The 24932-nt window shown below is 41.2% G+C and overlaps 2 protein-coding genes across 2 annotated transcripts; one reads left to right on the top strand and one right to left on the bottom strand.

The window, feature by feature from the left end:
- Nucleotides 1–4651: 4651 nt before the first annotated feature.
- On the top strand, nt 4652–12358 carry ccn4a (cellular communication network factor 4a). Its single transcript, XM_031729275.2, has 5 exons — nt 4652–4958; nt 7571–7859; nt 8846–9100; nt 10209–10402; nt 10488–12358. Exons 1-5 carry the CDS (start codon nt 4911–4913, stop codon nt 10785–10787), a joined length of 1086 nt encoding a protein of 361 aa, XP_031585135.1. The 5' UTR covers nt 4652–4910; the 3' UTR covers nt 10788–12358.
- On the bottom strand, nt 11280–24932 carry ndrg1a (N-myc downstream regulated 1a). Its single transcript, XM_031729274.2, has 16 exons — nt 24774–24932; nt 20709–20783; nt 20162–20197; nt 17638–17743; nt 17075–17195; nt 16712–16774; nt 16548–16608; nt 16000–16086; nt 15816–15872; nt 15571–15674; nt 15270–15326; nt 15124–15175; nt 14665–14712; nt 14196–14231; nt 13801–13852; nt 11280–12728 (listed from the first exon to the last, which is right to left on the bottom strand). Exons 2-16 carry the CDS (start codon nt 20763–20765, stop codon nt 12469–12471), a joined length of 1197 nt encoding a protein of 398 aa, XP_031585134.1. The 5' UTR covers nt 20766–20783; nt 24774–24932; the 3' UTR covers nt 11280–12468.

Genomic DNA, 24932 nt, shown 5'->3' with positions numbered 1-24932 from the left:
CAAGCGGTGCGATGGCCAAAAAACCAAACTGACTGGAAACTATGCTGACAAAGTCCAGGTGTACTCATTTCAAAGCACCTTGTGACTGGTTCTTTTCTTTAAAAGCTCTATATAAATAACTTGTGCTTACTTACTTTTACTTACAGTGCTAGGTGGTTATCGTGACAGCTTCAGGTGATAATCTTACATATTGCACCTTTGGAGTGTCAGCTGAAAGAAAAACAAAATCTCAGCCTGTTGTTTAAAAAGCACATTTGTTCAGAATTATCATCTCTATTTTATTTTATTTATTGCTGCTAAAGTTACTCTAACTTTAATGACCTCTTAACCTTTTTTTTGAAAGTGCAGTCTGTATGTCTTTGATTTTGAGGCCAGTAGCTACAAAGGAAAATGTTTCCACACATAGTACTGTACCACAAAATAACTTTTTTATGCATCACCTTAGCAGTGTCTGGTCGCCTCGAGGTGTTGTAAACTCATTCTCCCATTCTAAGGAGGATTACCGACTCCACTTGACTTTGAAGCTGTAAGATTTCCAAAACATGGTTTGACTTCAAGGCTTCTCTGTGAGTTGAGGGGATTTTAATGAGGGGATTTTCGGTTTGACCAGCTATGCAGGACTTGAGTGGTAGATGGTCAGTTTCTATAATCAGGTCATCTGTCACACTTTTTTTTTTACCTGAATTGCCTCACCCACATGACACTCGGGGTATTAATAGAGGCATAATGTGGGTCAGCAATAGCTTAATGCAGTTTGTGTTGGGAGATGTTTCTGTCAAGGATTTCAATACACAATGATACAAACTGAGACTGAATTGATATGAATGGGTGACAGAAATGTGTCTGCTTCCTGCTTAATGCATGTTGGTATTAAAGCAATAATGCCACATTTGGATTACATTAAAGACTTGAAACACTAGGAAACAGCTTGACTTGCTCTGAAGCCTTTAAGGCAGCGAAGTCCACTTATAAAGCTTTAAAAGCAGCTCTTTCTTCAGTTATTTATCCTTATTAAGGTAAAGCTCTTGGCAAAAATACACATATCACGTTTTTATAATAGTACAGTTTTGTAAATGCAGGTTTGATCTGGGTGTGGCTCACAAATAAAGGCTGTTACTTGTAAAATGTTTGAGATCCCCCGCCTCTTAGCAACCTCTGAGTCATTAAACACCCATAATTCAAGTGAGCCGAGAACACGGAGCTACATCGAAAACAGAGCAGCCGTCACCTCAGACCTTGTTTTCATTTTTAGCTATTTCTGTTCAATTGACCTCAACATGCAAAAAAAAGTAGCACACTACTGAGCTCGTACTACTCAAACATCTAATTATTCTTGCTGTTGGTCCGTTTATAGGTTAGTTACCATATCAGAACCGAAAATAGAAGACAAATGCAAACATGAAACATGAGAGCGTGAACAAGCTACGGCTCGTTTTCTTTCTCTGAATTGTTTCAGAAGAGGTTTTGCATTGTTCAAAGACGCAGTCTGTGTTAGTTTTAGAGAATTAAAGAGAGAAGCATCAGGAGCACTAATGATAATAACAAGCAAACAGCATTTTTGGGGTCTATAGTTTTGCTTTTGGCCTTATTAACTTGTGAAATTAAGACAAAAATGTGTGCTACAATGTATAATTTGCCGCAATTACAAAAATATTGAAAGTTCTATGATTTCTACTCCTTGTCTCTTATGCAACTGCATAAGTACACATCTAAGCCTGAGTCCTGATCTCATCAAGGTAATGGTACAGCAGTTCCTTACAGATCACTGTTATACACAAGGAAGTCATCAAAGGAAAAAAAGGACTCAAAGGAAGTTCTTGGAAAAGTAGAACTTCAAAACTGTCTAAATGATGCTAAACAAGTCGTTTTACATCCCTGTGTTTCAAAGAAAGCTGGAACACTGAGTAAAATGGAAATATGAACAAATCGTTTAGACCCTAAAGGTGCCAAGGTGGCATTGTGGTTGTCTCACAGCAAGGAGGTTCTTGGTTTGTAGGGAGGTTAGGTTAACTGGTAATTTAAAACTGGCCGTAGGTGTAGATGTGAGTGTCAGTGGCTGTGAATGTCTTCCTGTGTTATCACTGTGTTAGTGACAGACTGCTAACCCCATCCAGGATACACTCTGCCACTTGCACAGTGTCTGTTGAGATAAAGTCATGTGAAAGTGAAAGACGCTCTTTCAGATCTAAGGTTTTCCTTATTAGGACATTAAGAACTTATGTCCTAGAATAACACATGAAATTTTACATTGTCATTATACAGTGAGAAAGACTATTCATAACTAGAAAATACCGAAGACAGCTGTCAGTCGTCCCAGCAAATTCATCTCAAGGTCAGAGCGTGTCATGCTAAGAGAAGCTGCAACACACCTAAAATCTACATGTTTAATGTTAAAGTTCATCACAGTACGATTAGAAAACGCCTGAACAAGTTTTGCTTGCTTGCAAGTGATCACAGAAGAAAGCATCTTCTCTCTTAAAAAAACCTGGCAGCACAGCTTAGGTTTGCAAAGCTACATCTGAGCAAACCACAAGACTTCTGGCGCAATGTCCTTTGGACAGACCAGACCAAAGTGGAGACCAAGTGTTTGCACAGTGCTGCATTAAGCAAAAGACAAACACAGAACATCAGTACAAACATCTCGACATCAACTGTGAAGCACGGTGGTGGACGGGTGATAATTTGGGCACCTTGCAGTCACTGAATCAACCATGAACTGAAAAAGAAAAGAATCAAAGTGTTGCAATGACCCCGTCATAGTGCAGACCTCAACCCAATTGCTCAAATGCTGATGTGGGACCTTGAGAGAGCTGCGCATAAACGAATGCCCACAAACCTCAAAAACTGAAGCAACGTTGTAAAGAACAACTGACCAGAATTATTTCTCAATGATGTGAGAGACTGACGGAGTCACGCTGGAAATTATTACTTTAACTTATTGCTGATAAAAGTGGTTCTACAAGGTCCTGAATCATCCCACACACTTTGTCACACACTGCTTCTTCATCTTCTTTTTTGTACAATAAATAACATAATATATAATAAAGTTTGTATTTAAATAATTAGAACCTAAGAGGGACCAGATGATTCTTTTGTATTATTAACCATGGAATTGAAAGAGGGTGCACGTTCTTTTCTCACATGACTGTAGCCTCAATAGCTTTGCTATAGTTCACTGATAGAAATCACTGATAAAAGCCTGGCTTTAAAATGCAGAATGTAAATCCAGTGGGAAACCTCAGCATGGCTCTGTCTGTGTTTTATATGCAGGTGTGGTTTATATATGTAATTTTTTTTCTTTTTCTGGTACATTTTTAGCCGACCTTTATGGATGGAGCAAAAGCTGCGTTCGCTGAAAATGGTTCCTAAAAGTGACCATGAACCCACACAGTGTCTACTTTAATTGACTGCCACCTTAAGGCAATAATTAATATCAGCACTAGTTTCTCACAGTGTTGAATTCCCCCCATTGTTACTCTTCACAGCTTTCAAAGAAGAAAAAAAGACAAAAATAATGTCTTAGGAAATGAAAGAAATTAAAAGATACACAATATTAGATAATGGGGGAAAAAACCTATGACAGCAACTGAAACTGGGGGTTGGAGGTTAACGGGCTGAAGCAGGAGTACGGATGAGAAGGTGGGGAGACCAGCAGAGATGGAAAGTAAAGAGAAGCTGAGTTTTAGAGTAAGGAAACAAGAGAGAGACAGAGAGCATTGTGCTGTGGAGGGGGCGGGTCATCCTGGTCAGGGCAAAGCGGAAAGCCTGCTCAGATCAGCCCAGAAGCTGACAGCTCTCTGACAGGGGTCAGACGACTGCCTGTAAATAATAGGGGTTCAGACCTGGGGCACTTTGCTCTTTGACAAAGTGTTCATTTCTCATCCATCACTCTTTCCTTCTCTCTGTTGCCTGTGGGGCCGAATTCTCACAGACTTTTTGGTTATTCTGGGTGAGACTCAGCAGACTAAAAGCAAAAAGTGCTGTGGTGAGAGGTGCAGCATTACTCAAATACAAGAGTTTCCATATGGCGCATTTGGTGCTCACCTGCATCTCCTCAATGTGACACATTCAAATTTCCAGAAAAATGAAAGGAAAGCAAAGTAGCAGGCTGTGAGATAGATGACATCATTTGATTTAAACTAAACATCTGGAGGCCAGACACAGTCACAGCCTTAAAATAGACACAATGGGCGAGAGGTAGGCGACCGGCTAGGTGTATTTATTCAGTGGTGTTAAAGGAAAATGCTCTCATGCATTGACAGGCGCATGATACATAATTCCAAATATGGTTGCTGAAGTAAATAAGTTCAGAGGAAGCCAAATCAGGAGCATTACACAAAGTCCAGGCCTCAGTGTAAGCTACATGATTGTATTTGTAATGTCTGTGTATGTGAGGCCTATCTTAATAGGAGACTCACACGCAACAAAGACAGTAACTTGAATCTCTATTTTGCCTGTGCAGAATGACCCATTAACTACACTGAAATCCTCGAAGGAACTTATTATGACTTGTGGAGTAGAGGGCAATGATTCTGTAGCCTACGTAAGCATACGCGCACTGTTTTTCAGACTGACTTGGAAATATCTGGAACCTTTAAATTAAGCAGCAGTAACAGGAGTGCCAGAGTCCTTCCAGAGACTATTCCAGACACGCCCTAACCACCACAGCTGCCAGCGCTCTGGAGAAGAGGAGGTTCGGGTGAAAGTGGAGCTGAGGGGAAGAGAGGAAAACGTGAGGGGCAGGCTATGCGGGTCCGGACTCTTATTAACAGGCTGTCAGCGCAAACCGAAGGGCGCCGAGATGTCAGCGAGGGGACGAGGATGTAGCACACCTGAGGAGAGCGGCGTGTGGCGCGTTTGAGAGACGGAACTAATTCTGGATTCAATGCGTGTGCAGTTCCTCACCAGTGATGAGTTGGCTCCTGTTGTGGATTCTAACAGCAGCCGGGATTCAACAGGTGGGATGGAGGACAGATTTCCCAAAGTACCTTTTTTTTGTTTTTGTTTTTCTTTCTTTCTTTTAACGTCCAGGTTGCATGTAACTCAGACGTTTAATGCAAGTTGCAGAAGACATAGGGGGTTATTTTAAAGTTAGTAAGGTAGGCTGAGATTCTAAAAAATACACTTCCAGTTTTCTAGTTGCACGACGACAAGCTCATTTAAACGAAATAGACGAAATAAGTGTTTCCTCCGTTTTAGGGCCCCTTTATTCGTTAGGTTATGTGGCCCAGGCAAAAAAAGAAGAAAAAAAAGTAGGTTTGTTAACCTTTGGCTGAATAAATATTTCCATTAAAATCTGCTTAAAAACTTATTGTTGTCCTTTATTATCCTTTATTTATTATTATCCATTATCCGGCTTTAATTTTGCACTGTGGGATGCTCAAAGTTGTCTCCAGTTCCGTTCTGTTATATTTTAGTGCCACCTGGTGGTTATTTGGGAGTACTCATGTGCTTTGTGGTATCCCACTGCCCCCTCACAGCCTTTCTACTCATAAAGACACCAGTTTGTGGTCTAACCTCAGAAACTGAGTGGTTAAATTAATGATATTTTGTGTTATTGAACATGGCGATATTCTTAGTTTTAGTAAGATTTGGGTTATTCAGCATCAATGTCAAATATACCCCTAAACAGTGCAGTTGTGAATAGTCAGTATTAAATATATTCTCATCAATGCATAATAAACTCATGTGGTTTGGAGGGAAATAACAACAACGCCTGAGTGACAGTTTCCCCTGGGAAAAGTCCTTTCTCCTCTGCTCTGAGGAAGGGTAAATCAAGCCAACACCTCCCCGCGGGTCATCTGACCTGACTGCAGGCTGACAGGAAGAAGAGATTAAACCAGGAGTGGAGCCAGGGTCATCAGCACTTGTAATCTCTTTGTAACCAGCTGCCAGAAAAATATGACAAGTATTTGAGGTCACGTTAGAAAACATTCAAAAAGGAAAAAAAAAAAAAAGATGATGATGATAAACACAAATAACTCACTAAAGAATCTCTCTGTCTTGGTATTGTTAAATGTCCTACATGCAAAATGTGTTCATCAGAGATAAATGATTTCAATAAGAAGATGTTTGTATCAATCCCAGCCCAGCTTTTATAATTAATTTATGAAGCACTCACATCTTGATTTCTATGATCTCCTTTTTCTTTGTCATGGTGATGATTTCCTTAGAGGGAACAATATCTATGCCCCTTTGCAAATTAGCCTCATGGCTGCAGAATAAATTAAGTCTTTTGATAAACAGCTTTGTGGCACGACTGTGACTAAAAGTCGTTCATCTGCATTATCTTTAATATGACCATAATTCCACTGAAGTGCTGAGAACAAGCTGAGGAAAACGGATCCACCGTGCTTAAGATGATTAAGCATCTTTTCGCACAGTTAACCGCAGACAAAGTGTGCACGCACATGTATCTTTCAAGCTCCCGATTTAAGTGCGCTGCTATAAGTATTTATGGCTGTAGAGACAACACTGGACCTAATTTTATATGTTTCACTTCTCGCCTAGCCCCGACCACATACTGTAGTTGTTATTAGGATGGACATGGTATGTGCTTCAGCTGAAGTCTTATTCATAAAGAGCCTTTGTGGTTTATTATTGCTACAAAACTGACTCATCTGCGTTTGAAGTTTTGCTCGATTTGCATCATAAATGCAATATGACTTAACTTTCCCTGAGAGGGAAGTTTCGGTTTCTGTCACACGAAGTAACAACCTGGAGATCATTTCCTGCTCATTTCTCGAGCACACCCTGCTCTCAAAACAAAAAGAATTCAATTTAGACTCAACCATTTATTATTTTTACAAAAAACAACAAAAAACATTCACATTCCCAAACTTTCATCAGCTGAGGCTCATGCATTCTCTGTCCAAAGCTAACCTCTAAGCTCTGGGCTGTTAATGTGCCTTATGTGCTGCGTTGCTGTGAGAACATCTGCTTTTAAGAGCCGCAAAGCTCTTTACTGTGTGATCTTGGCTACACAGAGCAGATTGTAAGAGTCAAAATGCCAAGGGAGATGAAATTCATTTCATTGGCAGGATTTTTATAACTGTGAGAAGCACAGTTGCACGTTTGAAATATGGCGACGGAAACCAGTGTTAATACATAAGACACCAGGGCGCGACGGTGATTTAATAAGATTATCTCCACTGGGTGTTTAATTCATTTTTATAGTCTTATTTAATTTATTGCGCAGCACGAACACATGTTAGCACTGAAGCAGAAGTGTACAAGTAAGGGATTTTAAACCTTTCAAGTCCATTACTTGCTGAGACATGGTTACCAAAGAGGGCTGGATGAAAAAAAAAATCAGGATTAGGGGCATTAAAAATATTGCCTCGACACAAGGGGTCAAATACCTTTCGTGCAATAAAAAAATTCCTGACAAACAGGTTGAAAGAGTAGCTGCAGATGACCTTTTTTGTGCAATCACTGTAACAAAGGCTCGGGCTTGATGATGTGACATAAGCTGTACGCATGATGTGAAAGCTATTGGACATATTAGATGAATAAAATAAAGAGCATATGAACTGGAAATCTCATTTTCTTTCCCCTTTCCTCTCTGCAGGCCTACTCCCTGAATTCCACCACCATGCCGCCTGCCACAGCCGTCACATCCCCATTTGTAGACCCGTACAACCGCACACAGTACTGCAAGTGGCCCTGCGAGTGTCCACAGACCCCCCCTAAGTGCCCGCCAGGTGTAAGCCTTCTCATGGATGGCTGCGACTGCTGCAAGACCTGCGCCCGGCAGGTGGGCGAGATGTGCAACGAGGCAGACACGTGTGACTACCACAAAGGACTGTACTGTGACTACAGCTCAGACAAGCCTAGGTACGAAAAAGGAGTGTGTGCATGTAAGTGTCACTCGCCAAAACAAACTACCGCTGTACACCGCATCAAAAGTTCATTTTTGTAATGTTGCGAGCCACGTTCATTGTCCAAACTGCACACAAACTGCAGTATAACACAGACTTGAGTAGAGAATATTATAAAATGCCATGCTTTTTTTGGTTTTGTTTCATGGCACAGGCAGCATGTGCACATTATTCAACAAATACAAAATGACAAGAATCACAGAGCACACACGGAAGAGAATTATTGACCTCAGTTTAGGGACATATCTGCATGTTTTATATCCAAGTCTCCAAGATGCAAATAACTTTTTGTGTTATTCATGTTTTCATTTTATTTTATTTTTTTGCCGTACTACTGCATCCTCGCAGACTGCAGACTTAATCGTTGCCTGATGTTGAAATCAAATCCCAGATATTGCACAGCACTAGCTTCTAATGTAATTATTGCATTACATTTTTTTTGTATTTTAATATGTCTATGTGTTGTTTTTTTCAGACCATTTATCATTTTAGTTTCATTCACACCGTTTTTTCCCTTTTTAATTATTCTCTTGTGTTCATTCGTTGCTTGCTGTGCTCACTTTTAAGGACTTTATTTTTGCAATAAACTGTGGAGAAATGAAATACTTACCTCCCACTAAATAATGTCTGCTGCTAAAAAATAGTAAAAACAAACCTAAGGTGTCACAGATTTTCCATCTCTAATAAAAGTTTCATTTAAAACCTACACATGCTCTGATGACAGTTTGAAGATAGAATAAGAAAATTAAAAATGGAGACTAATATAAGAATTTTCAAACATTTCTGATGTGCAAAATGTTTCTTTTATCAGTTGTTTGATTGCTTTTATTTTCTAAGCTCTGCCAGAGAAACATCCTCCTAATAAAGGCGGACACAGTTCAGCAGCAACGCACAAGTCCAAGCTTTTGTGTGTTTGCCCTGCATGCCTTTATAATATATGCCTGCTTTTCATCCCTCTCTGCCAGACATGGTGGGAATCGGCTGCGAGCACAATGGTGTGATCTACCGTAATGGGGAAAGTTTCCAGCCCAACTGTAAATACCAGTGCGTGTGTGTTAATGGTGCTATCGGCTGTGTGGGGCTGTGCACAGAGTCTCAGCCTCCCCGTGTGTGGTGCCAGACCCCACGACGAATCAAAGTCCGGGGACAGTGCTGTGAGCAGTGGATCTGTGACGAACCCAGGAGAGGGCGCAAGACAGCGCTGCGACATGCAGTCGAGGGTAGGAAGCTTTGGATAAAAAATATTGCATGTTTTAACCCCTAAATCTAATGTTCATAGTTGATGGCTGAGAGGTCATTTAAATGGAAGGGAATGCTTCAAGCACACATACAGTGAACAAATTACTAGGAAGCCCTCAGTATTCTTAAAAATGTGAGGATTTTACATGACTAATTGGAGCTCTCTTGGACAATATTGTTTGCACAGAAATGTAGACATACATACAGTACATATATTTCTGTAGTATCATAATATTTCTGATATTGAGTGGTGCTAATTTACACCAGTATTAGTCTTTAGAAGTAACATAGAATCAGCTCTGTTTGAAACTGCATCTCACAAAGTAGCTGTGCAAGTACAGCTTGTAGTCCAGACGCATCGTGAAGTACGTGTTTGTCGTAAGCGTGTGAGTGATAGATCAATCCTTTCCTGTGGAAGCCCTCACACTGTTTTTGGGTCAGGTCCAGTTTCCAGTCATATTGCAGTGGAGGCAAGAATGTGAATGAAGATCTCTTTGTGTTGCATAAGGAAACAAATTAGATCCAGACTTCTAGGCAGACACAATTTAACAATTTGGATTAAAAACAGATGCCACACGAGGGGAGGCAGTCTTACTGTGCTTGTTCTCTCCGACATTACATGTGCAGGATCTGAATGATCTGAACGTTAAACAGATATATTCATTTTGCTAAATGACAACTTTACAACAAGAGGATATATGATTGGTTGATTGAGTGGAATTGTTCTCCTAAAATTCCATAATTGATCCGTTTATTTATTGATCCAGTTATTATAAAGCTGACTCCTGTTACATCTTTTGTCACTGCTCTGTATTATGCTGGGGTCTTACTACCTCAGCAAGGCAGTCCCAGAAAGCTGCTAAATTGAACTGACTGCAGGTGGAAAAAACAACCCTTATTTTGACTTGTTTTTGGTCCCTATTAACCAAACAATTGATTGAAATATTGTGAATTTGCATTTTAATTAAGACTTTGTGCATCAGTCTATATTTAACTATTGGTTTGCCAAAGGGAGTAGAGTTGCAGCGACCTGGAGCACTTTGACAATGAAAAGGTGCTGAACACCTCTCTGTCTATGCTACTGTCTAGTTTTCCCGGCCGAGACCACGAGCTGGCACAAAAACTGTATTACCCAGACTACCTCATGGAGCCCGTGCTCAAAGACCTGCGGCCGTGGCCTGTCCATGAGGATCTCCAACGCCAATGAGCGATGCGAGCTGTTTAAAGAGTCTCGTCTCTGTAACCTGCGGCCGTGCGAGGTCGACATCACCAAACACATCAAGGTAGTAGTCTCACAAACACGCACAATAACTGATCCAACTAAAGTGGTTTAATATTTAAAATCTTCCTGTTTCTTTGCTCCCTCAGCCAGGGAAGAAATGTCTTAATATCTACAGGGAAGATCAGCCAACAAACCTCACCATCTCCGGCTGCACAAGCAAGAAAGCGTACCGGCCCAAATACTGCGGCGTCTGCACCGACGAGCGCTGCTGCATCCCCTACAAATCCAAAACCATTGACGTGGAGTTTGAGTGTCCCAACGGGGCGGGATTCACCTGGAAGATGTTGTGGGTTCAGGCCTGCTTCTGCAACCTCAGCTGCAAAAGCCCCAATGACATCTTTGCTGACCTGGAGAATTACTATGGTTACCCAGAGGTTATGAACTAAGAAGCGACCTGTTGGTTTATCCCATCTGCAAAGAGCTTTTGAACTTTTCCTTTCATTTCCTATGCAGTTTTTTTCTTTCATTTTTTTAGTCCAACCAATCATGTACAAGGGATTTTGTTCTGTTTTCTTTTTCCTATTGGAAAAATCTGTAAATATCACATATGTGTCTCCAGAAGGGATTCATAAAGCATGGTGTGCTTTTGAAGACTATTTAAAGAACTGTTTGCAAATGAAAATATTCAACAAAGCATGTGAAATACTGAAGGTTTAATTTATTTATGAGGCTTTTGGCATATGTAATGGCATGCTATGTTTTTTGGACAACGTCTCACAAAGAGACATTGCTTGCCTGCCTTTAAACTCCCAAGTCAACGGAAGTTGTAGGTTTTTCTTCATCTATTTCATTTAATTCTCCCTATAAGTGTTAAGAGATGAACAAAGATCCCCAAGACTAACTATTCATATGAAATAAGGATAATCAGGGAAGCTCTGTTACACATTTTTTTGTCATTTTTTAATAAATACAAACGGTTATGTCATTTTAATGCTTTTCTACAGCATTAGAAGGTTGTGTATTTACAAAGCTGTGTGTACGTGTTCTACAGAGTCAAATGTTGTTGTAGTGCAAGTAAAATACAGAAGAAGGAGTAGAAAGTATCAGGTAAGTTCTATGGCTATCCTCGTGTTTACATGTGGACCTTTCTTTTATCACTCACTCAAGAATCCACACACATAGGAGCAGCACAATCTAACAAAGGTGAACAATTTCATGGCACATTGATTGCATAGAAATCATCATAAAAATCATTAAGAGAGAACCGTTTTTCATCCATTAATAAACCATGTGATCCAGAAGCTTTAGCATTGGTTTTTCAGTGTTTTGATTGACGACAAACATACAGTCTCAGTGGAATGCACTTAAAATGATCATTTTTAGATTAATTTTAAATTCACCTGCAAACAATCTTTTGGGGGAAAAGAAAATTCAAAGGGGGGGAAACAAATGACATTTGCAAGGTCAAACAATTTGCTGTGCATGATAAACTTTAAGTCTGCCCTTTCAATTTTCAAAGATATATATGTGTAGTGCCTCCCCATTCACTCTCCACATCTACAAGTCTGCTCCTACATACGAACGATAACTCATACATGAGAAATAAACGAATAAATGATCAAACAATTACAGTGAGAACAGGAAACACATTTACAGTCGGGTAAATTTGAGAAAGCTGTGTCAGTAGGGTAAAAATGGACAAAAAAAAATGAGGTTGGAGGGAAAGATGAAGTGGAGGTTAATTTTTTTTGTATGCAAGATTATGAGGGATATATTACAAGCTGGTGTACTCTTTGTACTCTTAGCCACAGCTTTCTCCGACATTCTCTGCTTCGATGTCCCCAAATGCTGCGTTGCCTCCAATTACACTTTGGCCCCAAACATTTTCTGCTTGCAATCAATAAACACGACCTCAACCTCCTTACTCAAACATATTTCCAAACTAGGGCAACTCATCTGCACTGAGAAATCTGCAGTTGAGTGTGTATTGTGCGTTTTTTAATTTCTTTTTTTTTCCTCTCTTTTAAACAATTCCAGGTACATGGGCCAGGTGTGAATTAGAGGTAGCGCAGCACAGACTGAAGGGGATCCTTGAGAGGTTTGGATGTCTGCTGAGTGGAGGGTCATTTAGCAGGACACTTCGGCGGACTTGCTAACACCTTGGTCCACGTTGTTGTTGGCCGTGGTGTCCATGGAGCTGTCTGTGTGGGAGCGGCCGTGCGGATTCTCGGCCGTGTGGCTGCGGCTGCGGCTGCCCTCGTTGGTGTGGGAGCGGGAGCGGTTTCCCTCGCTGGTGTGGGAGCGGGAGCGGTTGCCGTCGAACGAAGTGACGCTAGAGCCAGAGGCAGTGCGGGAGCGAACAAGGCGGGTCATGCTGGCAGCAGGCACTGAGGGAAGAGGAGAAGAATTTACTGACGTCTACTTTTCCGTTGTTCTCCACCTTTCATCACAACCTTCAAGAGGATTTGCAGAATTTTCTAATAAATGTACGGCGAGCATATAAATTGCCATGTGTTGTTACAATGAAAGCAAGCCACCCAAACAGATACAGACAATTAAAATTAGTTCTACTTTCTTCAGCGAATGCAAATGTGTCATTCAGCCTTCAGCAGGCTGTCTTGACCATGTCTACAAGCCCAAAATTAACTGAACTGTTCCCGTGTGATTGGCTGATTAGTTATTAAATCAGCTGAATGGCTGTGTATAATGAAGTTGCCAGTGGGTGCACATATGGTCTATCCTTTGAGCATTAGTTACATCATAGTGAGTACATGCCCTAATCAATCATAAACACAAGGGGTGGGAAGGACACAGGCTGTGTTGGGGCATTATTATAATCACCTTATATTTGTGTATACATTGGTACAGTCACGCATTCCTGTTCCCAAATTCATTAATCACATTACAGTCAGTAATCAAACAACTGAGTCACCTGCAAGAGTTACACAAGATCCTAAAGTATCTGAATAATCAAACATGCTTTGAACTCACTTTGTGGAGCGCATTTGACAAATTACAAAAATTCTCAAAGGGGTTAAACCCAGAGCAGTTCATCATAAATCATTTATTTTGGCACCCAAAGAGAGAAGAATGTGACACCCGAGTGCTCCTTCTTAGGGTGGCTGTTTGCGCTGATGTGTGGGAATATGCAAGGTTTAATGTGTCACTCTAAACTAGAAATTATATTACTGGTCTCAGCAACGTAATGAGGAGCCTAACAAAATTAATTAGTGCATTAATGTTTTCTGGGTGTTTGATTTTCAACACTGGATGAGGTGAACTCTAAGGCTAAGAGATCTTTCTCTCACCACAAGGTGGCAGAATATACATCTTTTACAGAATTAAATCTGCAAGCACAATGATGGCAGACATTTTTTTCTCTGTGCAGTTTTTATTTTAATGGGAGAAGCAAATTTAATCTCAACATATCTCAGTAAAACAAAGTCAAAGTATACTTACTGTATCCCATGCCCTGAATGAAGTACTTGAACGCCTCGGTCAGCTTGCCAGGCTGCAGAGAAGATCATAAAGATAATCAGTCCTCTTGTCAGTAATTATTATATTTGTTTGCATAACATTGACAGGTTCAAGCTCTCAGCCAGCAGCTTACTTCCTAGGGTCTGTGATATGACAGCTGTTATGAACAGGTGCTGTGCAGTTTGGAGGATTACAACCTGACAACTGTGGTCCATGTCTGGTACTTGTTAATGCTCTTAAGTGCCACCCTCCTACGCCATCCACCCCTCCACCTGACCCCGTGTGCCGATTATCCAGCCCTGTCCAGCCTGCTCTACAGCATCAGTGTCTCACAGAGCTGCATTTCCCCCTCCCCATTTTCTGTCTCACATACACACCTGGTCAACCTGGGGCATGCCACCGCAGTCGGCCATCTGGGGAGAAGAGTAAAAGAACACAAAATTAGAATTTTGCATGTTGTCACTTGTGTATTCGTGCAAAATTGGACACACTCTATAACCCCCCACGGTGCTCATTAAGTCCAATTTGAACACGCAGAACACCTTGTCCCTGCTAAAGCCTCAACAGTTAACCCCAGTAAACGGCGCCACTTTAAGTCAAACAGCCATTTGATTTGAGATGCGGTTCATAAAAAGCTCGCCACAGGCCAGCCGAAGTAGGTCAGTGAGCTCTGGGGAAACGTTCAGCTGTCATACCACTGGTTAATATATCACCAGGTAAATGCTGAGCCAATGGAATCTTATCAGCAGATGAGTTTTCATCAAGGCGGTTATAATCTGGATGAGAATAGGAGACAGGAGGTGAGGGGTAAAGGGCACGACAGAGGGAATGGAGTGGGGCCCTCACCTTAAGAAGGGTGGCCTTTGTGGGGTCCAGCTTAGTGTTGCACTCAACCTGCAGGAACAAATGCAATACATTTATTAGGCAAAGCATATGATGTGTGATGACCAACAAGTTTTTAATGTTGTGATGTGCTTAGTCCAGTTATTCCTATGGATAATATATACTAACAAATAAGTAACAGTCTTTAGGGGATTTGGGACCCGTTCGCAGCTGAAAGCAGCAACAGTCACACAAATCTCTTAACTTTAACAGATTAAAGCTGATCTGCATCACTCCGTTTCTGTTTCCAATTCGTTTCTCGCCTAAGACATGTTAAACTGTTGTCCTTAAGCGCTTAGCCTTGCATATCTCTTGGGCTTAAGCAGACGACTGAAGCGAATGGAAAACACGTCCAGCACAAGTTGAACCGTGTTAACGGCAGTGGGAAGTCTAATCATTAGCACTTGAGCCGTGTGAACTCACCACGGCCTCCACGGCAGGAGAGCTATCGCCAACCACCAGCAGAGAAGGGCACCTGGATGAAGGACGCATAACCACACAGTGAATGTTTCCGTATTAGAAATAACATTGTTTCATTTAAGCTGATGCTGTTTTCGAGAACAACTTACTTGAGGGTTCTGGCATTGCTTCCAGGGACTGGCCTCTCAATTTCCAGATCCCTCCGACTGTAGACAGACACGTCTGTTAGTGTGCAGAACACGCTACTTTCGGCTGCTTCCTAATTCATGAACGTTTTAATTTAGCTGTTTTTGCACCCGATGGCCTCCCTGACTCAACTCCACAGGGATCTGTATCTCAAATGTGTACAGCACTACGCTAAGGAGCCACCAAACTTTTCATTAGCGTGTATGAACTCAAACACCAAGATTATATCATGAAACATTTACATAAACTAGATGCTGTGCTTACCTTTCATAGGACTTGACAAAGAGATGCAGGTTAAACAGGTTCATGTCATTCATGATGTGGTGGCGGTATGTGGCGATTAGATCATGGTTGTGGTGGATTTCCTCCTGCGGTACCCAAAACAAAAGACATGTTAAAACCACAACCTGCAAATTAATCTAACTAAAAGCCTAGTTTCAGTTTACAGAGATACTTTAACCGTAATGAAGATATAAAACAAGAATGTTAATGAGAATTTGGATCTTTACCTTTCCAAACAGGTGGGTGATGATCATGTCGGGCTCGGCGTGGGTCCAGCCACTGATCTAAAAAACAGAAAAAGTTACGTTTAGCTTCAATGGTTCTGCAAATCCAAAAGTCAAAGTTACCACAGTTTTTGGAAATGGTTTGAACAGTTGTAGGTGCTCATATGTGTGTTTATACGCGCATTACCTTGTGTGCAGCCCAGTCCATCCATCCCTCAGCACACGAGTTGATGTTGATGAGAACAAGGCCTTCTACCATATTTGGGTAGTCCAGCTGAAAGATACATAAATCAACTTTAGAAATAAACCATGACACATTTCGCTAAATATGTGCCCCACAACCGATTAAAAAAATATTTTTTATAACTCATCTACTCATCTATTGTTGCCCAATTTGGTGAGGGTTAGGTTTTAATCTAAAGCTCTTTAATGTTATATTGTGCCCTGTTTAACAATATAGAACTAGTTAAAGTGAAGGCTGCAAAGAGTTAAATGTTGCATCTTTGCCGGCTTTGTGTCAACGGGGAGGGGGGCTTCCTATTGAGCACAGTGTTAGTGGTGAGCTGATCTTGTACATTCCTGAGGCTTTCATGGCTCTGCAGGCTCAAGCAATAAGCAGCAGTGTGTTGCCAAAAATCAGCCAAGAGCAGAAACCCATTAGCCGGCTCTGCTAATCCAAGATTGATTAATACTGAAATTATTAAGTGTGACTGAGAGAGCGTGGGGTAAACTCACAGCAAATCTGGTCAGAATGTAGGCCCCGGCTCCCATGCCCATGCCAATGACACTTTTCAGGCTAGAGTGCACAAAAGTAGAGGGGTACTGTTAGAACAACCGGTTAGAAAGTGTCTCAAATATGAAGGGTGAAGTGTCAGGCCAGGAACTGGAGCTCAATTTACCCAAAATGCTTTAAGACCAGTGGGAGAGACTCCGCGAGTTGGTCCATAGAAGGGTACTCATATCTGGGGAAACAAAAAGGGTATTGTTACACACACTATCTAATCAGCAACAGTGTTATATTACTGTTATCAACACCTGACAGCAGTTTGTGTTCAGGTAATCTTAACATAAGGCAAAGTCTCACCGTTAAAGCAGAGATTAGGCTGAACAAGAGATAAACGCCTGTTCTTACTACATACTTGTCAAATTAGGTCGCCTTAAGCACATCCACAGTGATCTAACTGTTGATTCTGAGGTCACAGACTGCTTGACATACATTAAGTGTCTCTGTGTTTGTGTGTGCATGTGTGCATCTGGCTCACCCAGCGGAAAAGGTGTTTGCTCCTTCATGCTGCCCCGGGGCATCGACGTGACACACAGCAAAGTGCTGCATGATTTCCGCCATGTCCTCATGGTCGAAGAGCGTGTTCCAGCAGGTTTTGTCTGGAAAACAGTGAAAAGATGGCGGAGGTGGATAAGTGGTTCTTAACAGAGAGGGAAAGAGGAACTCAAACAGCTTGAATAGATGACCAAGTCTCAGGTCTGGAGGTGCCGAGAGCAATCTTCTTACAAAATCTGACTTCATTACAAAAAAATATGCAAGAAATCCTGGAAGCCTCCACGAGGAGTCTCCGCATATCTCTCCTACAGATACACAAACATGACCGAGCCTAAAATAACAGCACGGATAAATACAATTTATAGAGAATGTGTCAGTATATTAAGGATTACAAGTCCAGCTTAGATACTGTGATGCAAAAGACTACATATAAAGTTAGTTCAGAGAAACTAATTTAATTTTAATTGGTATGATCATTCAAAACAAGGCTCTCGGTACCACAGCAGATGCTTCACCAAGATAAAGGAAATAATGAGGTAGGCTTACAGTTCAGGCCAACGTCATGGAAGGTGAGAATGACTGGTCTGTCCCCCTTGGGAACCCCCTTCATTGTGCAATGAAATCTTCCATTAGGAGTCTCCACATCGTGCTCCTATAGATACACAAACATGAACATACTTTTAAAGCTCCAGGTTACAAAAGATACAGACATTTTTTTTCTTTTGAAGTTACTCTGTGATGCTGATGCAACAGGGCTGCATAGTCAATATGACAAATTAAAGCTGTTGCCAAATTAATTTAAATACTTTTGTTAAATACCACCTGCAATAGTTAGCCTGTTATTCTGGCGGAAAATCCAAATGATAGGCTCTTCACCAGGAATAATTTACCCAAACATGCCCCATCTCGTTACAGAGGTTTATCATTCCATTAAATGTATTAGCTTTTGATCTACTTTACCAACTGAAAAGTAAGCAAAACCATTTCAAAAGGCTGGCCACTCATTGAAACGCCACACATTTTTCCCACATGAGCCGCAAGAGAAGAATAAAATAGAGCTTTTTTTCCTGTTTAGGCCTGTGCAACAATTCCAACTTTAGTATCTACTGTCCAGCAGGCAGCATAATCCCACAAATCCACTCAAAACTACTGCAAACATTTTAATAAAGCCTTTAGTCTACTCACGCTCACTTCAATCTCAGCGACAATCATTTCCACATCAGGATCCTCCAGAACCATGTTTGCAGGAATGGAGTTAAACACCGCTTGCTACTGAAAACTGTAGTTACAGTGGCTCTCTGAGCAATGGATCCGAGAGCTGGTAAGCCTCTGAAGTCGTTCAGCCCTTTAGTGAGAGCTGCATTTTATACCCCTGCTGCTTACCAGTTGGGCTAAGCTCCTGGCCTCCCATGGTGCCTTGCAGGCTGGTCAAAACAAGCTAATTCTAGATGAAGATATCCTTAAATTGGATCAGCCAATGTCAGAGAGGGGCATCAGCTACTGCGCTGACATGATAAGTATGAGCATGTGATGAGTGGGAAAACATGATGAATAAATGAGGCAGCAGCTATTATTCGGCAATATTTAAGGGAGGAGATTTACAAAAACAAAGGCTTAACTTAGTGTTGGTAATTAAATACAGATCCTACACGATATACAGCAGCAAAGAGTCTTTCGAGACTAGACTGAGCCCTTTTGATGAAAATCACTGATTTTTTTTCTAAATTACATGTTCAGAAACTCATTAAAACTCAGCTATAATATGTTAAAATTTTAGTTAAATAGTGAAAAAAAGTTTTAAAAATTTCAAGAAATATAAATACTGACAAAATCCATGAATACATTTTAAGAACTAGATAAAAAAAACATTTAAATCATTTTAAAAAAAAAAGGTTTCTACTATAAATATGTAGAGTGAGTCTTAGCTAAACATTGCTTTTACATAGCCATTCATTTCTTTATTTCTACTAATTTTAAACTCAAACTGTTTCTGTGAAGGTTTATTATTAACCAACAGCAGCTCTATGGTGATCCATCGGCAGGTCAAGGGTATGTCACGAGACAACCTATTAGGTAGTTTGTTTGGTTTTTTACCCCCAAATCAGTTCTAACTGCATGGGATCTACTTGAGAGGAACATCCAACGAGGAGGAGAAACCTGTTTACTAAATGTAATGTACAGGATTCACCACAGCTCGCTCCACCCACGCTTTGCAGGGCACACTCAAACGCGGAGGCTACGCAGGCTGAGATAATCCTGCAAGGCAACGAGCATGTGTCTGTGTGTACAGAGTGTTCATAAACACACGCACATCTGTGAAACTTACAGTGGAATTTCTTTTTTGTGTATGTGTCATACACAAAAATGCATTCGCTAATAAAAATCAGGGAATATCATCAGACTCAACTAATCCTACGTTACTGACTGTTGGAAGCTTAGTCCCCACAGACACATCAAACACTTGCCCTGGATACTTTAGGTCAACCAGTCTGTCAGTGTCACAGCAAAGAAAGTCAGAAGGACTCTGATGGAGCTCAGACTCTCAGTAAAAGAACCCCATCCGCACACTACCTGAGCACAAAACCCTTAACTTCACATGAAGTTTGAAGAAAAGATTTTTTAAGTCATAACAAATGCACTTCTCACACCTACTGTTAATTAAAAACAACGCAGATTCAAGATGCCGCAAATGTTTCTGACTATAAGGAGCTCTGTACAGGGTGTTGGGATTGCCCCCAGACTCAGCAGCACCAACACACATGTGCTTTCTCCCGATAGGCTGTATCATCAAATCCAGTTCAACATGCGTTTCATCACTTCCTGTAGCTGACTCAGTTAGTGGAACCCTAATTAGGTTTCTGCCCTAATAAAATCACAGCAGATAAAAGGTCATTGAGGTAGTGCCACAGCTATGTTAATAATTATCAAATGAAATTTCATTTCATCAGCCACTAGATGGTACTGTTCAAGGTAAAGTTATGAGAACTAAGCAGTGGATTTAATTGCTAAAACAAAAAGTTTCAACTTGTCAGAATAATAAAGTATTTAATTTGTGTGTATGCAAACATACCTTGGTCACAAGCTGCTGCACAGCCTCTCTCAAGCCCTGGAAAGAGAGAAAAGGGGAATGAAAACATAAAAGATAACATGATTACGGTGCAACAAGCTGTAATCTAATAACCGAAGTCAGTTCCCGTCACTGAACCCAACCCGAATCAAGTATAATTCTGACTGCACGGTCAACATAACGCATCAAACATGAAGAACATTCTGTGAAATTATGTGAAAGCGAATCATACTGTGGTGTTCTGGTGCACATGCATGATTTTCTCATTACATTAGTTTCAGTTTTCTAACACACAACCGACCACAGACAGCTTAATTGTCTTTTACTGTGCATATTTTGGAAATCTGTGTGTAGATAATTATGAAGTGTTCAGTGAGTTCTTTCTCATATAAAAGCACCAATATCCCAAAAGTTATAGCTAAAGAAAAGTCAAGCTAAGAGGCACAAATAAATCAGCAAAAAGCATGCAAAGCTTGACAGCATAGGACTGCAACGGCTTAAGATTTATCACTGAGAGTCACTGTTAAACAAAGCTTTGCACAAAACATACCGGCAGCTCCCTGTCAACCAGCAGGGGTTTGGACTCGACAACCTGGATATCATCCATTTCAAAGAGCTGCAGAGCCTGGGAGAGATCAGAGCAATCAGTTAATGACTGGTTCAGCATATTTATGTGTATGAGGATCAAGGTTTTTAAATGCATTACTGTATTTTAAAATAAAAGAGTAAGTAAAGGCCTGTTAAAGTACAGTTTCTTCCTCGCTTTTACAGGGGACTGCTGGGAGACTTGTCAGAATTGAGGAGTTGCAGACAATAGAATGAGGCCTGCTTGAACTTTGGCTGGGTGTGTTTCTCCACACGAAAGTAAAGAGGGCTTAATTGTAATATAGTGCATGACACACTCGTAACATGCAGGTAGACCACTACATGCAGAGGCTTGCAGCAGTTGTCTGCAGTAACATGCGGCTCACATAACGGACCACACCTGCGAACCGCCTACATGTGAAACACGTGGATAACCTGAAAGACGGGGCACGGAAGCTGGCTGACAGGCAAAAAGCAAGGTTTGGCTGTGAGGGGAAGAGGAAGTGTGATTTTTGGGTAATTCTCACCCTGCTGAAAGATTTCATAAGGAAAAAAAAAAAATCTACTACACATGCACTTTGAAGATTGGATTCAAGTTAATTATCCGCTGAACTTAGAGCTGAAAAAGACCCTCCCTAAATCCAGGTTTCGGGATTGGGCAGTCATTTCATGAAAGAACATCAAAGTGGGGCTTAATGACAACATTAAAAGGAAAAGAAAGATGAAGAGTGGTACAGAAGGGCAGAAAACTGGAAGAGTAAAAAGAAGCCAGGCTGTGCAGATCATGATGCTGTGTTGGAATAGAGCATGTAGGCTGTGACTCTGCATGCAAATCAAATTAGCCAGTTAAGAGAGCCCTTTGTCCACTGGCCCCAGCAGGCCAGGGGCTTGCCCACTTCTCTCCCACAGCTGAAGCGGGGGGGCATGACTGACCAAGACACACATCCATATACAGGAAGCAACTGACACCCTGGTTCCCATCTAAACTTCCCAGCTTCTTTTCAGCTCCCTGCTGGCACTTCCTGCCACTTTCTGTGTTTGTCTTGGTTTCTGTTTGGTTGCAGTCTCTGTGTTTGCCATTTCCAGGCTTTGACAATGTCTTTTGCACTCTCGTGCCTCTTTGTCTTAACCAACACCCCCAGCAAAAACTGAAAAAAAAAAACAAACTTAATCAACCTTCAGAATTGCAGAGTGCTTATCAAAGCAAGTTTGCCATTTAGAGGAAGCGACTCAAGTTTCAGATATGGTTGTCTGGCAGAATACGCCCTGGGTACACACAAACACCTGTATGCCTGTGTTCCTCTGACGGGGAGAACACACACCAGCGCCAGGCAGCTCTCACAGCGCCGCAGAGGAAGAGGAGTATCAAACAACAGGTTCGTTTGTCCGCCGCGGCCCTTCCAAAAACATGGCTGCGGTTACACTGCAGGAGCTTTGTTGAAGAGGACAAGAGAGCAGCCCCCGCTGAGATTCCACAGCCATGTAACAGAAACCATGTTTATGATTTTCATAATATCAAAAGAAAAAGAAAATGCTCAGGCCATTTTTGATTATATAATTTGAAAAAAATGGAAAGGGGGGGTTGTAATATCCCATGTCAACATGAGAAAACTAGGCCTGTTTTCTGTTTTTAAGCCTTTTTTGCAAACACAGCAAAAATAAAACCAGACAAGTAAGTTCACCCATATGGAAAAGAAACATTTACCATATCTGGTGTCTCTTTTTCTTTTTGTAAATCTTATGGGACTTACAGGTGTCCCGTACTTTGATTTACTCACCAAAGTGAGTAAATCACAACGTGGGACCAAATGGAAAACAACAGAAACTAAATTAATGAAATAAAAGCACCTATTTCTTCTCAAGCTTGGCTACCAGTCACTACCTGCCAGCATGTCGACATCAGAAAGAAGCTCTGACAGGGCGGGAGGCTAAGACAACTAGGTCACCAGCTGTTTACACCTGTGATGTTCGCCAAGCTGAGCTAATGTTTCACCTCTTTGAGAGGAGTGCAGAAAGGGGAAGTGTTAGTTTACCCACGCCGGATTCTGAGCCTAAGCAACACAATAGGAGTGCTGCTGCTGTGACATGTTTTATGAAATGATTTCAAATGACTGTCATGGAAAGAGATAAATATTCAACAGTGGCCCATTACATTTAAAACCACTGGCAGGTGGTAATGTGGATGAATAACATGAGATGGAGTGAATAACACTGAAGGTAAGGCTGCTCTGCTGCTCTTAATATTGTGGCAGACCGAGCACAATTGCTTCCTCAAATTTGGCCACATTGGGTAAAAAGACTATTCTCAGATTGGCCGTTAGCTGCCACATGCATGGAAACCTATATTTTAAGATGAGCGTGTTCCCTCACAGGAGTTTTGCTGCAGCAGGCTGCCTTCTTTAAAACCGGCCTCAGCACAAAGCGGTGCCAGTGGCGGCAGTTGTCCCTACATGCAAAGGCTCCTGTTAGAAAAATGTCATTGCAGAAGGAAAAAACAAAACAAAAGCAGTAACTGAAACAGCTTCGGCTTGGCAGAAGTGAGACTGTTATGCAATCTTAAACAGGAAACAGTGGGAGGATATACGTTTGTAAGAGATGATCCTAAAAGTGTAGCTCAGAAAAAAGAAAATAAAAGAACACAAACCTGAAATTATTTAAAACGTTTTTATTTTACTGACAACTATTTGTTGACAGTTTGACTTGACGTCAAGGTTTTAGTTTTTCAAGCTTTGACACCGACTGGTTTCGATGACTGATTAGGGCAGTTGTTGGCTCCTGCAAAGCAGGCTTTCTGAATATTAAAAATATCACCTGAAAATGAGATGCTGCAGTTTGAGCTTTAGAGGAAAACAACAACTCTGGCTCGGGCCTACGTAAAACATCAGCGCTTGTTTTCCACAGTAAATCCAGGAGATGGGGCATGCTGCTTTAAGCCACAGCATCCAAGTTACAAAACAAGCATGGGCTCAAACTCTCTTTGTTCACTGACAGAGAGAAGCATATGTAGTGATTAGATTTAGACACAGAGTCTCAATTTCAGAGAGCCAGAATCAAGGGCAGGTCATCCCTTCCCTCCTCTGCCTCCATATACTTTTAAATCCACGAGCCTGCTGCATCCATCTGCAGAAACAATGATTGCTTCCCTAATCTTTGGGAACTCGCTTAATCTGTCAAATCCCTGGTTCTGAAATATCAGCAGAGCAGCAGCAGGCCTGCTGGACTAAGCTCTTACAGACCTACATTTTCACTGTAAGAGATAGCAAATTGTGGGCGTCTTCATCTCTATAGTAAGTTGGCGAGGAGGGGTCATGCAGATCTGATGGGGATCAGTCTTGTTTTTCTAGCAAAGATTTATTTATTTATTTATGCATTTATTTTTGGAACACTTGTCATTAATACCTTAAGTCAATAAAGAAAATGTTTAATACTTCGAGCTAGTCAGCATCAGCCACAGCCCAGTCTCTCTCCCTCCTCCAGCCCCCACCCTCGTGCATGTTTGTTTGTTTGTTTGTTTGTTTCATTAATACCAAGGCTAGAAAGCAAAGAGGATTTGTTATGCAACTATCTGGCCTCACGATGAGTGCTACATTTGACATAAAAACTGCATGTTTCCCGTGTGCTCGCGTGCCACCAGTGTCACGTGTGACATGAACGTTGATCTGCGAAGATCTTTTACGTCTTGCACACATGGCGCCTTCCTTGCTATGAAACACACCCCACAGATTATTTGTTTTTTGAGAAACATGCCCAAAAGTGCGAGAAAGCTCTCTCGGAAAATGCACGTGGACCTGTAATAGAAAGCATTTTTTTAAACTTGCAAAGATAAAAACGTGGTTCTAATTTCTATAAAGGGGTTAGAAAAAGGAAAGAAATAATGCATCCTTGATTTCTTATTTTAGTTGTGTTTCAGCGGTTGCGCACAGACAACGTCAATAACGGGGAAACTGACTAGGAAGTGAGCGCACAGTTCCCTAAAACCCCTAAAAAAAAGAGTTCATAATAGAGTTCATAATTCCAAAAAGAAACCTACCTGTTGGTTTAGGAGATGATTGTCCTGAAATGAAAACTTCCTGAAGAGATGGAGAAAAAAAAGTCCTCAAAACTTTTGCACTCTCTCTCTCCTTCTTTTTCTTTGAAACAGCAGCGTTGCTTTGTTTACGTGTAGCGCCAGGCGGATGTATGAGGGAAT

This window comes from Oreochromis aureus, linkage group 22 (genome assembly GCF_013358895.1).
Source record: "Oreochromis aureus strain Israel breed Guangdong linkage group 22, ZZ_aureus, whole genome shotgun sequence".
Classification (NCBI taxonomy): domain Eukaryota; kingdom Metazoa; phylum Chordata; class Actinopteri; order Cichliformes; family Cichlidae; genus Oreochromis; species Oreochromis aureus.
This window is presented reverse-complemented; position numbering and strand designations above follow the sequence as displayed.